The sequence below is a fragment of the Episyrphus balteatus genome, chromosome 3, assembly GCF_945859705.1.
Source record: "Episyrphus balteatus chromosome 3, idEpiBalt1.1, whole genome shotgun sequence".
Lineage (NCBI taxonomy): Eukaryota > Metazoa > Arthropoda > Insecta > Diptera > Syrphidae > Episyrphus > Episyrphus balteatus.
The window spans coordinates 69637789-69650112 of NC_079136.1; the positions used below are offsets into that span (position 1 = coordinate 69637789).

General features: G+C 29.1%; 3 protein-coding genes across 3 annotated transcripts; 1 reads left to right on the top strand and 2 right to left on the bottom strand.

The window, feature by feature from the left end:
- Positions 1 to 314: 314 nt before the first annotated feature.
- LOC129916797 (uncharacterized) lies at positions 315 to 1071 on the bottom strand. Its single transcript, XM_055996936.1, has 3 exons — positions 755 to 1071; positions 552 to 682; positions 315 to 474 (listed from the first exon to the last, which is right to left on the bottom strand). Exons 1-3 carry the CDS (start codon positions 882 to 884, stop codon positions 409 to 411), a joined length of 327 nt encoding a protein of 108 aa, XP_055852911.1. The 5' UTR covers positions 885 to 1071; the 3' UTR covers positions 315 to 408.
- A 1702-nt stretch (positions 1072 to 2773) lies between these two features.
- Positions 2774 to 5876, bottom strand: LOC129916798 (cilia- and flagella-associated protein 97). Its single transcript, XM_055996937.1, has 4 exons — positions 5599 to 5876; positions 3249 to 3730; positions 3065 to 3188; positions 2774 to 3001 (listed from the first exon to the last, which is right to left on the bottom strand). The coding sequence occupies exons 1-4, from the start codon at positions 5764 to 5766 to the stop codon at positions 2867 to 2869; spliced, it is 909 nt and encodes a 302-aa protein (XP_055852912.1). The 5' UTR covers positions 5767 to 5876; the 3' UTR covers positions 2774 to 2866.
- Positions 5877 to 8509: 2633 nt separating this feature from the next.
- On the top strand, positions 8510 to 9624 carry LOC129916799 (pre-mRNA-splicing factor ISY1 homolog). The gene is made up of 4 exons (XM_055996938.1): positions 8510 to 8587; positions 8653 to 8675; positions 8738 to 8898; positions 8957 to 9624. The coding sequence occupies exons 1-4, from the start codon at positions 8585 to 8587 to the stop codon at positions 9574 to 9576; spliced, it is 807 nt and encodes a 268-aa protein (XP_055852913.1). The 5' UTR covers positions 8510 to 8584; the 3' UTR covers positions 9577 to 9624.
- Positions 9625 to 12324: the final 2700 nt, after the last annotated feature.

The following is a 12324-nucleotide window of genomic DNA, read 5'->3' on the forward strand; positions in this document are numbered from 1 at the left end:
TTCTTGGTCACTAAAAAAAAAAACGAAATGAAAAAGTCATCGAAAGGAAAGTAGGATGAAAACGTTGTTTTGTCGAATTTGGCTCAAATTTTGACGTATTGGTTTTTTGGATAATGCAAAAAAACAGTTAGAATCGTTTGCTGAATTGAAAAATCATTTTGCATTAATCTGAACAAGAGTTAAGTACATGAAGTGATGCCTTTTTCCATTTGAATTATCTCTAGTTCCACTAAGACGTTAATTTTTGTTCCAATTAATTTCTTCATTTCTAAAATTTCTTAGGCAAAATTGCACTTATTACAAAAGAAACGTAGTTCGATCTTTTTTTAAATTAAAACGCATGCAAATTTTATTGGCTTGCTCAAAATATAAATTATAAAAATAGAAAACACAAAATTTTAAGAATATCTACTTATGGAATTTATCCATCAACTTCATCACAGCTTCTAAATTTCCATTAATCTGAACTTTATCCTGAAACATAAGAAAAAAAAATAAAAAAACCTTAGAAAATCCTTCCATAATCCGTACAGATTCTAAATTTAACTCACGTTAGCTTTAAGTTCATCATAGGTTATTTGCTGTGTTGCCCACATAAAGAATTCTTCATCTCCAATAGTTATTTCACTGTCAGGAGTGGCAGCAGTTCCTTCGTACATTTTAAGATCTTTCAGATCAAGAACTGAACCATAGATACAAAAATTATGTTAATTTTTATTATTTTCCATTTTTTCGTGCCAATTAAAAATCTCACCAAAACTTTTCAAAAGACTTCCATCACTCGCATTGAAATTAAATTGGAAAATCAGAAAAGTTGTTCTATTTGATGCGTCGATTGTTTGTAGTTTTTCGACGATTTTGTCAATAATTGGTTGACTCTTCATTTTGAAAAAAAATTTAACCGATTTTTTTTTTTATTTGTTTGATATGTGAGCTCTTCTTACTGCGAACGATCGCCGAATACTGAAAGCTTCAATTTACTATCTTGAAAGATTATGCGTATGCGGTCGTTGAGATTAGTGACAATTTTATTATAAGTGGGATAGTGTATATTTTTGTATGAATGTAAATATATGATGGATTGATGACAAATTGAAGGCAATTAAACGAATTGATCTGAAAGTATACCTAATGGCTTAATTAAACACAATTGTAAGGTGCATATTATATATATTTACCGGCTTACCACCACACCGGTAGAGTAGGTAATAGGTACCTCCACTTTCGTTGAAACTGATTAGGTGAAAGATTATTTGCAAAGAATAGTCGGAACAGTACACAACCCGTACATGAATAATATAAATAAAATATCTGCTTCCAAATGAAGGAAAAAAAAATATTTCAATTGCAAATAATTCAGCAACCCGAACTCCTACAAACTTTTGGTTTTTAGTAATAAATAGAGTCTAAAGAGTCCTTTCTTTTGATATCTCATTTGATTGATTTGTAGAATATTTTTAAAAATTTCTTTTTTTTTTGACAAGGGATAATTTTCGAAAATCTTAAAAAAAATAAATTTGAAATTTGTTAGCTAAATGCATAGGCCTTTGCACTCTGATCTCATATCTGTAAACCAAAACTTGTTTCGGGAGTTTGATCTGAAAATATCTGCTTTCGAATGAAGGAAAAAAAATATTTCGAATGCAAATAATTCAACACCCGAAATCCTACAAACTTTTGGTTTTCAGTTATAAAAACAGTCTTAAGAGTCCTTTCTTTTGATATCTCATTTGATTGAGTTGGAGAATATTTTTAAAAATTTCTTTTTTTTTTAGACAAGGGGTACCCCTTGGATAATTTTCGAAAATCTTTAAAAAAATAAATTTGAAATTTGTTAGCTAAATGCATAGGCCTTTGCCTATGCATTCTTTTGATGTCTCATTCCATGGATTTGGAGAAAATTTTTGAAAATTCATTTTTTTAGACAAGGGTAATTTTCGAAAATCTTAAAAAAATAAATTTGTGTTCTTTTAAGTGAATGCATAGGCATTTTCGCTGTGTTCTCATATCACAAAAATCTTATAGTCGAAATGGCGTGCATTTTATTATATTTGTACAAATAATCAACAATTCTAACTACCTTTGAGACAAAATCGTAAATACTAGATTCCGACTGTATACTTGCGAGACTATTAGATAAATCTAATTCACAGCTTTTCCAGAACTCTATGTCGCCTTATCAAATCTTTTTCCATGCCAATTGATGAAAGTGCAGAGTTTAAGTCTACATTGGGAGTCTTTAAATTTGCAAAAAGTGTATATAAATAAACAACGATTTGACCAGCTTTAAGATATCGTTATACCTAGTCCATCTTATATCTTATAATTTAAATTTATTTAAAGAGTTTTTGCACTTTCGACAAAATATACTCAGTTGCTAAGTAAACGAATGAACTACGTTTTATGTTTGATGCAATCATGCAATAGTCTGACGACGACGACGTTTATTATAATCTTCGTTTTTGATTAAGCGAAATTATTTTCAATCAATTTTGCAGGTGTTATTATTTTTTATATCTAAATTCAGGTCAGATTAGAAAATAAATAACAGAAACCTCTAAATAGAGCTTTGCATTTTATTTATATGTCTTGTAAACGTTATGATGACTTTATGAGGTACGACGACGCACGTCTTCTATTTAAAGTATTTGAAAAGGCAATAATAAAACTATTTTTAAACAAATAGATCAGATCCTTATTGGCTTTCCAATTTTGACTTTAATGGCAGTAAAAACTAGTTGAGAATTATTTTCATTTTAACAAAAAATTTCAATTAAAAATAAAATATTTTTTTTATTTAAAGTAAATTTTTAATGTTTTAAAATTATCTCTCAAAATTAAAATATTTTAAAACTATCCAATAATTTTATAAAATTTGTGGGCGACGAAGAGCAATTGCTTCAATTTTTCTTTTTAAAACTTGATTATCCAGATCGATTTGACGCTGTTGTTTCCTTCGGTTTACAGCAGAAGTCGTCATTCTTAAATTTGGACATTGAATCTAGAAAAACATAAAACACAAAACTTAATATTCTAAAATTTTAAGTTTACTAAAAAATTATACTTTTTGATTTACAAATTCCTTGCGCGGTTTTTGGGTTAATATTTTACGGAGTAAAATTTGATTGTGCCGTTCAATTTCTCGCATTCGTTCATTAGAAAAACTCAGACTTTTTCTGTGAGAATTCCTAGAATATAAGGATTGAAATTTAAAATTAGTCTTTTTTTTGTAAAAACTTTACATTTACCTTTGTTGATGAATACTTGTACTAGAACGTGATGGCTTTTGTAATATATCCATGTGGAAGGCATAATTATCTGAATTAAAACTAGTTGGAGTTTGACTTGCAACAACAAATTCAATTTCAGACTCTTGGCATGAAGAAATTTCTCCATCATTGACGTTATTTTCGGCAGTTGAATTGGGATTTTCCTCTTCTATATCTGTAGGAACTACAACCTCAAGTTTATTTTCTGTATTTTGGATAGTTAGTGATTTTGCACTTTCAATTAATTCCTCTTCAGCTAAATCATCGGATTCACTTTCATCGATTTCATGTTCATTTATTTGTGGTGTGGATATTTTTGTTGGAATTTCATTTTTTGTTTCATTAACAATATCATTTGGAATTATATCGGGCGTTTCTTCAGCTTCTTCTGAATTAATACTGGAAGTATCATTAAGATTTTGTTCGATCTTTGGATTGCTTTGAATAGAATCTGGTACACTCTGAAAATTTTTGAAAAGTTTTGAAATTGTCTATGTAACGAACATTAAATTTTAAATATGTTATGATAATCCAAAATTATTGTCTTGGGAAATGCCCACCTTTTGATTTTTTTCCTAAAATTGCATCTTGGTAAAAATTGATAATTATCAAAGTTTACATTTAATTGTTGGAAGATATAACTCGCCTTAAAAATAATATATATGACTGGATCGCACGTAGTTTCTTTCAGAATATAAGTTGCTTTACCTTTACAACTTTTTGTATTTCAATTTGAAAAGTGTAAATTAAAAAAAATGTAATAAAAAAGAGGAAAACATAAAATTTTAAGGTCCAATTTATTCGAACTCCATTAAATTTAAAGCTGTAATTAAAAAAGGAAAATTTTAAAATTCATATGCGATCTGACAGTTAATTTTTAATGAAAACTTTAAATGTAATGGAGATTGAACAAACTGGGCCTAAATGAATGTAAGCTTCAAAAAAAGTTCGTCAATCCTTTTGTTCTCGAAGCAATTGTTTTTTTCTTATTTTTTCCCAAAAAGTTTTATCTTTTTCTCAATAGTTTTGAAATTATGCAAAAAAATTATCTCTTAACTTTCTGAAACTTTTACATCCAAATTTTTGAAAAGATACTTTGCCCAAAAATAGAATACATTTACGTACAACAACCAGGATCGAATTTGAAGGTGTGGAGGCCGGTAGCAAAAAAAATTGTAGCTAATTAAATGCTAATTAATAGCGCAAAAATCAATTTTGACAACAATTAAATTTTAAAAAAGGTATTTTTCAAAATTTCTTCCCTGGTCTGAGCAAACCGGAAGTGCAGTTTTTCAATTTAGTTTATGCAAAAGTACAATTGTTAGAAAAGTAAACAATTTTAAAATTCAACTTTTTTGAAAATGTTAGCCGTTACGTATAAGTTTCGTCTTATTTTGCGAAATCTTGAATATTCAAGCTACAAAATCGGAACTTTACTTCAAATTTCTGAAAAAAAATTAATTTCGCTTTTTTGGATTTTGAAAGCTAACTTTGGAGCTAATAAAACCTTGAATATTTCAAAAAGTGTTTAAACTACAATATTGGCATTTGCACTAAATGTATTAGTTTTTTGTTTTCAAAAGCTACCATCACTGACAAAAAAAAAAACGATTAAAAAGTATTTTTTTTTCAAAATTTCTTCACTAAATTAAAATTGAAAACTACAAAATTACCCATTGGTGCTTCAAAATTGTTTATTCGCGCAACAAATTACCATTTAATCTTATTTTAGAATTTTGAAAAAAAAAACCTAACAATGTATTGACAATAGGTATAAAAACGTAGCTAGAACGAGGTTTTATAGCTTAAAAATTCAAAAACCATGCAAATTAACTAAAAGTTAAACTTTTAAGGTCAATTCCTAATTTAAGGTTGTTTTTAAATTTTTGAAAATTGGTGTCAGTATCATGTCTGAGATTAATAAAAATAAAAAGATGTGCATTTGCATAGACACACAAAGGGGTATTCAAATTTCAAAATATGATTTAAACTCAAGGTTAAAGTTTATGTTTAAAATGTATAACTTCAACTTGTTTCACAAAAACTAATTCGGCGAATGAACTTAACAAAAAAAAAAAATTAAGAAGTCAAAAAGAGAAAATACTGAAATCTCATTAAACAGAATTTTTTTGTGTTTAATGTTGAATACCTTACGGATAAAATTTGAAATATTAACGAGCACCAGAACTGTCTCTGGACTGTAATCGTGTTTGTTTTTATTTAAAAAAAAGTTCACCATTAGACAAAACCAATAAAATTCAGAAACTTATAACTGTATTGAAATCAGCAAAATGACCTCAATGTTTTACTAATTTTTGTATATACCAACCTTTATAGACGAATTATCTGGTAATAGCTCATCCAATGATTCCTCAAGACTAGATTCTTCTGAAATTGATTCCTCATCACTTGAAACTTCTTCAGAGCTTTCATTATCAAAGGACTCTCCGTCGTATTCGTTGTTGGTATCTGATGAATTGCGTTCTTCCTTGTTCATTTTGACACTAAGTAAGTATCCTTTAAACGCTCTTATTTTTTTAACAAAATAATAATCTATAAACAAATAAAAATCAACTGATCCTTATTGATGTCAACTTACTAGATTGCTATTTTTTTGTTACTTTGTTATAAGGAGTTTTAAGAAACAGGAGTGAACAAAATATGTTGCCACTCAATATATGAACTTAATTCAGAATAATCCTTTTCAATTTTTCCTGCACTCAAATGAACTTCTTGTCCTTTGTTTTCCTTAATGCATATATTTTCACACATGACCAATGACTTAACCTATTACAGCAACGAAAAAGTAATTTTAAGTTCATTTTGTTGTCAGGAAATATGAAAACAAACATTCCACCAAAATTCTACCCTTATTGAATAGGGGGTGAAATTCGTCACCCACCTAAAATTGTTTTTGTATTTTTATTGATTATATTGATCTGACTCTATTCTAGCATGCTCCTCAGTCATTCACCTTGAAATTGCATTTAAATTATTCTAGCAGACTAGTTTAAGCTTTTGTTGGTGTTTGTTGGTCTTTTGTTTTTTTTTTTTTGTATGTTATAGACTTGTTTTATCATCAATCAAGTTTTGTTATTTCATGAATGGAATAAATACACGAATGGGTCATTGTAGGTACGTACGAGTATATACTTTATGCATACATTATGTATGTTCGTAAAACATTTCCGTTAAAATTAAACCATTACACGTTTGTAAAAAGAATTTTTATGCCTCAAACGTTTTTTTGTATAAAATTCAGTGAAGAATAATTTTTGTATTGACATAAATGCTCGTACATAGTATATAAAAACTATACAGCTTCATACTTTTACACCAGTGGAAAAATGTAAAAGCTAAACAAAAAATTCCAATTTTTCGTAAAGATTTCAAAATTAGGATTCGTAAGCTCTTTTATTCTAGTTTTCAGATCTTTTATTCAAAAAAGTATTTAAAGACCATGAATTTCTAAGATATTGTTTGAGCCTAAAGTTTTCAAATATCTGTTCTGTTGTTTTTTCGACACTTGCTAGTGAAAATTTTTTGAGCTTAGTCTTTAGAAAGATTCAAAAGCCTTTAGATACCTACAGGTTTGATTTCTAATTTATAAAATTTGTATATGATTTTTGAAGCCTTTTTATCGAACTTTAAACAGAAACAAAAAAAAATAATTTTTTTTTTTTTTTTTGAAAGTTTGATCGTTGTTATCAAAGAAACCGTTTATAGAATCAACTCAAACATAAACTTTTTAAACCTTTGATTTTTGGAGAATTATTTTTTGTTTTGAGTTCTTAAATGCCTTAAGCTCAAAAATTGAACAAAAATCTCCTGTCTATTTTAAAAATATTATGGGATTTTTCATTAGTAGGTAAATAGAGATTTTAAAAAAAATTTATTTTTATGGTGAATGAAACACAATCAATAAAATTTACTTTTATTTGCAACTGTGTTGGTGTTGGGACCGAAAATCTAATTTTTCTTTAAAACGGCATCACTTCGCCAACTCATGCTTATTCTTATTTTTCTTACCGCCAAACAAAAGCCATCTATTGACCAGAATATGAACTAATTTTTGGTCAAAAAAATAATCAACATAGGAACAGGGTCATAAAAATATCAATTTTAAAAAAATGCATTTGAAATTTAAAAAAAATATTTATTGCATATAAAAAAAATTGCATTAAAAAAAATATTTATTGCTACTAAAAATATTTTGCATTAAAGAAAAATTTTATTGCAAATGAAAAAAATTGAAAAAAAGATTTTTATTGGAAATAAAAAATTTTATTGGAAATAAAAAAATTTCTGCATTAAAAAACAAAAAATTCAATGCAAAATGTGTGCATTAAATATTTTTTTAATACTCGTGGAATTTCTTACAATTTTGGTTATTTGACCATACATAAACTTTTTCAATTATAATATTAAAGAAAATATAAGGTCAGGAAGTCAAATTTTTTAAAAAAATTTCTGCATTGAAAAAAAAAATCAAAAATTTTTTATTTGCAATAAAATTTTGTTTTCAATGCAAAATATTATTTATTTGCCATACAAATTTTATTTTCAATGCAAAAAAAAAAAACTTTTTTTTTAGTTGCAATAAATATTTTTTTTCAATGCACATATTTTTCAGTTGCAATAAATATTTTTTTTTAATGCAATTTTTTTTATTTGCAATAAATATTTTTTTTTTAATTTGTAATGTAAAGCAAATGCATTAAAAATAAAATGATTTTTTACAATCCTGCATATGAATATGTTGTTTATGTTTTATTTGTAAAATTGATCCAGACTCACATCATGAATAAACGGCTATTCGTCCCGTTTCATCGTGAACCACGTATATCTACAAAACAAATTTTGTTCAGTTCTTAAAAGAAATATTCATTTTTCTTGAAGTTAAAAATATAAATTAAACAAAGGGGAATCAAGTTATGTTTAAGACATATTGGTTGAGTTGTTTCTAAACTAAAACCCTTGTATCTATTATTTCTGTAAGTTTTAGAGCAATGTTTAATTGAAAAAACAAATCTTTAAAAAAATGTACTGCAAGGTTCAAGCAGAAACGGGACGTATTTCTTCACTTTCCGATGTGTTTTTCTTATTCGTCCATAATTACTGAAAATGGAGAAAAATACTCTTAAACATCCCTGCTTAAATCATATTCAAGGGCGCGAGTCTTTCGAGTCTCGAATAATCATTTTTGTCATCTGTCAAAAAAATTCATACCAAAAGAAAAAGTTCCAGCGCTAAAACACGCAAAACGTTTAAAAAATTTACAATTTATTATTAAAAATTACTAAAAATAATCAAAAATGGTAAGTTTTAAGTAATTTATTAAACCACCTATATTGACTTAATTTCTCTCAATTAAATTCTTCAGGCAAGAAATGCAGAAAAAGCAATGTAAGTTACTCAATCGCCTTCCAAAACAAACAAAATTTGAATACAAAATAAATCTTCCGCAGGACCACACTTGCTCGTTGGAGAGCAGCAAAAGAAGCTGAAACTGGTGCAAAAGATAGAAGACCCTATCTAGCTTCCGAGTGTACAGAATTGCCAAAATGTGAAAAATACCGATTAGAAATTATTCGAGAAATATCCAAGAAAGTTACACAAATACAAAATGGTAAGTTTATCAGAATCAAAAGACAGACCTAAAATTCTTTATTCTTACTTTAAAACAGCTGGATTAGGTGAGTTTCGTATAAGAGATCTAAATGATGAAATCAATAAGCTTCTTCGAGAGAAACGCCATTGGGAGAATCAGATATCGGCTCTCGGTGGGCCACATTATCGCCGATATGGTCCGAAGATGTTTGATGCCGAAGGTCGTGAAGTGCCAGGCAATAGAGGATATAAATACTTTGGAGCTGCCAAAGATCTACCCGGGGTGAGAGAACTCTTTGAACAGGAACCACCTGCACCGCAAAGAAAAACTCGTGCCGAGTTAATGAAAGACATCGACGCTGAATATTATGGCTATCGAGATGATGATGATGGAATTCTGATTCCACTGGAAGAAAAAGCTGAAAAATTAGCCATACAAAAAGCCCATTTAGAATGGAAAGAGAAAATGGCCAACAATGAGCGAATGGACGATGAGGAAGAAGAAGACATTTATCCGGTTTCGGCTCCAGTGGCGGAGAGGGAAGAACAACAATCTAAAGATGTTGTTGATCCAATGGATATGTTGGCACCTCGATTTACAGCTCATGTTCCGGTACCCACACAAAAAGACATCGAATCGGCTTTGTTGAGAAAAAGAAAACAAGAGCTTTTGGATAAATATGTTGGAGATGATTAAAAATATGTACTAGAAATTAAAGATTTTTTATTTGGGTTTGAAAAAAGATTTCAAGTTTTTTTTTTTTTTTTTTAATACGAGCAGAGTTTGAAATCTTTGTGAGTAATTTCTTGCTCTTTAGATTGATAAAATTTGGTTTTGACATATTTTTGATAAATAACCCCACAGACGAATCACTTGTGAGAAGCAGTAACCTTGGAGAATAGTAATGATCACCTCGTCATTGATATCATAACACCGCACAATAAAAGAGAGAAGAAGACAAAGTTTTTGGTACCTTATACCTACGGTGACCATCCGTCCCGGTTTACCCGGGACTGTCCCGTATCTCTACAGCTTGTCCCGGGTTTTTATTTAAGAAACCCGGGACGTGTAAGTGTCCCGTATTTGCAAATTCTCTGATTTTTTCATTCAAAATTTTAAAAACTTTGTACGAAAAACAAGGTAAACACTGGTTGCAAATTAAAAGTTTTTCTATTTTTTTCGTATAAAAGCGTCAAGCCTAGTTTGCTGCCGAAGCAAAACGAAAATTTTTCTGAGTCTCACAAAATCAAAAAACTCTTTTGGAGCAAGAAAAATTAACTGCACCGTTAAGTATGAGTGACAAACGATTGAAAACTCTCCAATTATTCTTGCACAGGTAAGAACATAGAGGAAGGTATTCCTTCCTCTATGGGTAAGAATTTCGTTGGTTTTAAGCTACGTAATGTGCAACGAAAAGTAAAATTTTCTTTTACGATTTCGTTGAGCTGGTTTTATAATATTCAATTCGCCTCTAGACTAGGCTTTAGTTTTTAAAATTTGTCGTCAATTATTTAACAGGTTGAAAAGCTCCATCAGGGAAATTTTTTTCGAATAAAGAACAGAAGAGTAAAGAACCCAGCTAAATTTCAAAAATTTTAAGGACATATTAGAAGTTTATTTAAAGATTATACAATTTTAAAATCATTTTAAATAAAACTAAAATGTTAAAAAATAGCTCTCACGATTTTGATTGAAAAAATATTTTTTTAGAAGTGATTAACAGTACTTATTAAGTATAAAAACGCTTTCTTTATTTTGTATACGACTTAAATGATTTCAGCGAAAATGCTCCCATAAAATCGTTTAAGAAATCTTTATATCAAAATGAAGAAAAATTATGAAAACGCATTTTAAAAAATTTCAATTTTTATTTATTTTTATTTTTTTGAAAAATCAATATTTTCAAAACTATTCGAAAAATTTTGTATGTGTCCCGGGTTTTGCTTCTGGAAATATGGTCACCGTACTCATACCTGACGTCCCGCTAAATTTTTTTTTTTTCTAAAGTCAATCCTTGTGGAAAGTGTTTATAACTGAAAGAACTTTTGTATAGAAAATTTATCAACTTTTTTAGAAGGATGTGAAGATTTTCGATCCCCCGATATGTCGATGAAAAACGCAAAGGTTGTGTACTATTACACTCAAAACTCAATTGAAAACATGAGAAATAAAACCCCAGCATACTAGACGATCGAGTGATAGTTTAATCGGGTTGGGCTGCTAGTGTGCGCACAGTCAGCATACTAAATAGTCGGCCCGGTAGGAAATATTTTAGTTTGAGGGCAATTGTGTATCACGATTCAATCAATCGATCATTCAAACTTTTTGATCGGCCGATACGTGATCGTTATTAGGTCTGTTCCAGACTTTTTGTGCACTAAATTAGGCAGTCTGTCAAATTAATGAGAGTTGGGAGAGAATTCTCTCAGTAAGAAATAAAACTACGAAAGACTGCCAAAAAATCTGGAACAAGTTGAACACCATTATACAACACAATTTCATATTTTATGCTTAATTCGATAAACATTAACACTTTTTTAATGCAAAAAACACGTAAACGCGATTCAATTTAAAAATCAATTCAATTTGATTTGTTTTCTTCTTTATTTATTTGTTTGACATACGTCAACTTTTCATTTGAAAGAACTCATATTTCTGCCGGAAGAAATTCTTTGGGCTAAATTTGTCAGGGTGGGGAAATTTTTTACTCTCTCGTGAGTGCTCTCTTCTACACAATTTTTGAAGTTGGGAACAGACTCTGACCAAAAATAACCAAATATTACTGAATTCGGCAGTTGCAAACTGAGTGTGGAACGGACCTATTGTGTGTGCACCTCCATAGATTTTCATACTGATTTAGTGACCGACTAATCTGTCAGCCGATAGAAAGTTTGTAGTGTAAGCGATCTTTTAGTGAATGGTTCAAACTGTCCAAAACTGCATTTCTACTCTGAATAAACAAATACCTCAAACTTTAAGAAAAATTGAAGAACTCTATTCTACTTTCGATCCTATTCGAAAGTTGTTTCTGATCTACTTTGAAATGGTTATATGTATGAAAGTAGAATCGAACGAAGACAAAATTAATTCCGTTTAGGTGATTCCTGGGCTAAAATATGAAAAGTGTAACATTTTGGACTGGGGATAAAAACCTCACAAAAAATACACAAACTTAAAAATGAATGCAAGAAGCAATAATTCCAATAATTTTTATTTTGATAGAAAAAAGAATTCTTTAAAAACGAAGAGCATTGAAGAACTTGCTTTAGAGCGTATTTTTCAATCATCAGCATAGCATAATTCAAGGTTTATTCCAAGGAACAGGCTTTACAGCCCTTTTCTGGCAAACCTCACAAATTACAAGAACATCACAAGGTGAGCTGATTTTGAGTGAGATTTTCGTATTCGTATTACAAAAACTTTTGAATTTGTGATCTGCCCTAA

Excerpts from the sequence above, each read along its gene's own strand:
- LOC129916797 (XM_055996936.1), bottom strand. The coding sequence starts at position 884 with ATGAAGAGTCAACCAATTATTGACAAAATCGTCGAAAAACTACAAACA. Across the intron at positions 683-754 it reads AAGTCTTTTGAAAAGTTTTG|TTCTTGATCTGAAAGATCTT; the intron begins GTGAGATTTTTA and ends TCTATGGTTCAG. Across the intron at positions 475-551 it reads ATGATGAACTTAAAGCTAAC|GATAAAGTTCAGATTAATGG; the intron begins GTGAGTTAAATT and ends CTTATGTTTCAG.
- LOC129916798 (XM_055996937.1), bottom strand. The coding sequence starts at position 5,766 with ATGAACAAGGAAGAACGCAATTCATCAGATACCAACAACGAATACGAC. Across the intron at positions 3,189-3,248 it reads ACAAGTATTCATCAACAAAG|GAATTCTCACAGAAAAAGTC; the intron begins GTAAATGTAAAG and ends CTTATATTCTAG. Across the intron at positions 3,002-3,064 it reads AGGAATTTGTAAATCAAAAA|ATTCAATGTCCAAATTTAAG; the intron begins GTATAATTTTTT and ends ATGTTTTTCTAG.
- LOC129916799 (XM_055996938.1), top strand. Across the intron at positions 8,676-8,737 it reads AGAAATGCAGAAAAAGCAAT|GACCACACTTGCTCGTTGGA; the intron begins GTAAGTTACTCA and ends AATCTTCCGCAG. Across the intron at positions 8,899-8,956 it reads AGTTACACAAATACAAAATG|CTGGATTAGGTGAGTTTCGT; the intron begins GTAAGTTTATCA and ends ACTTTAAAACAG.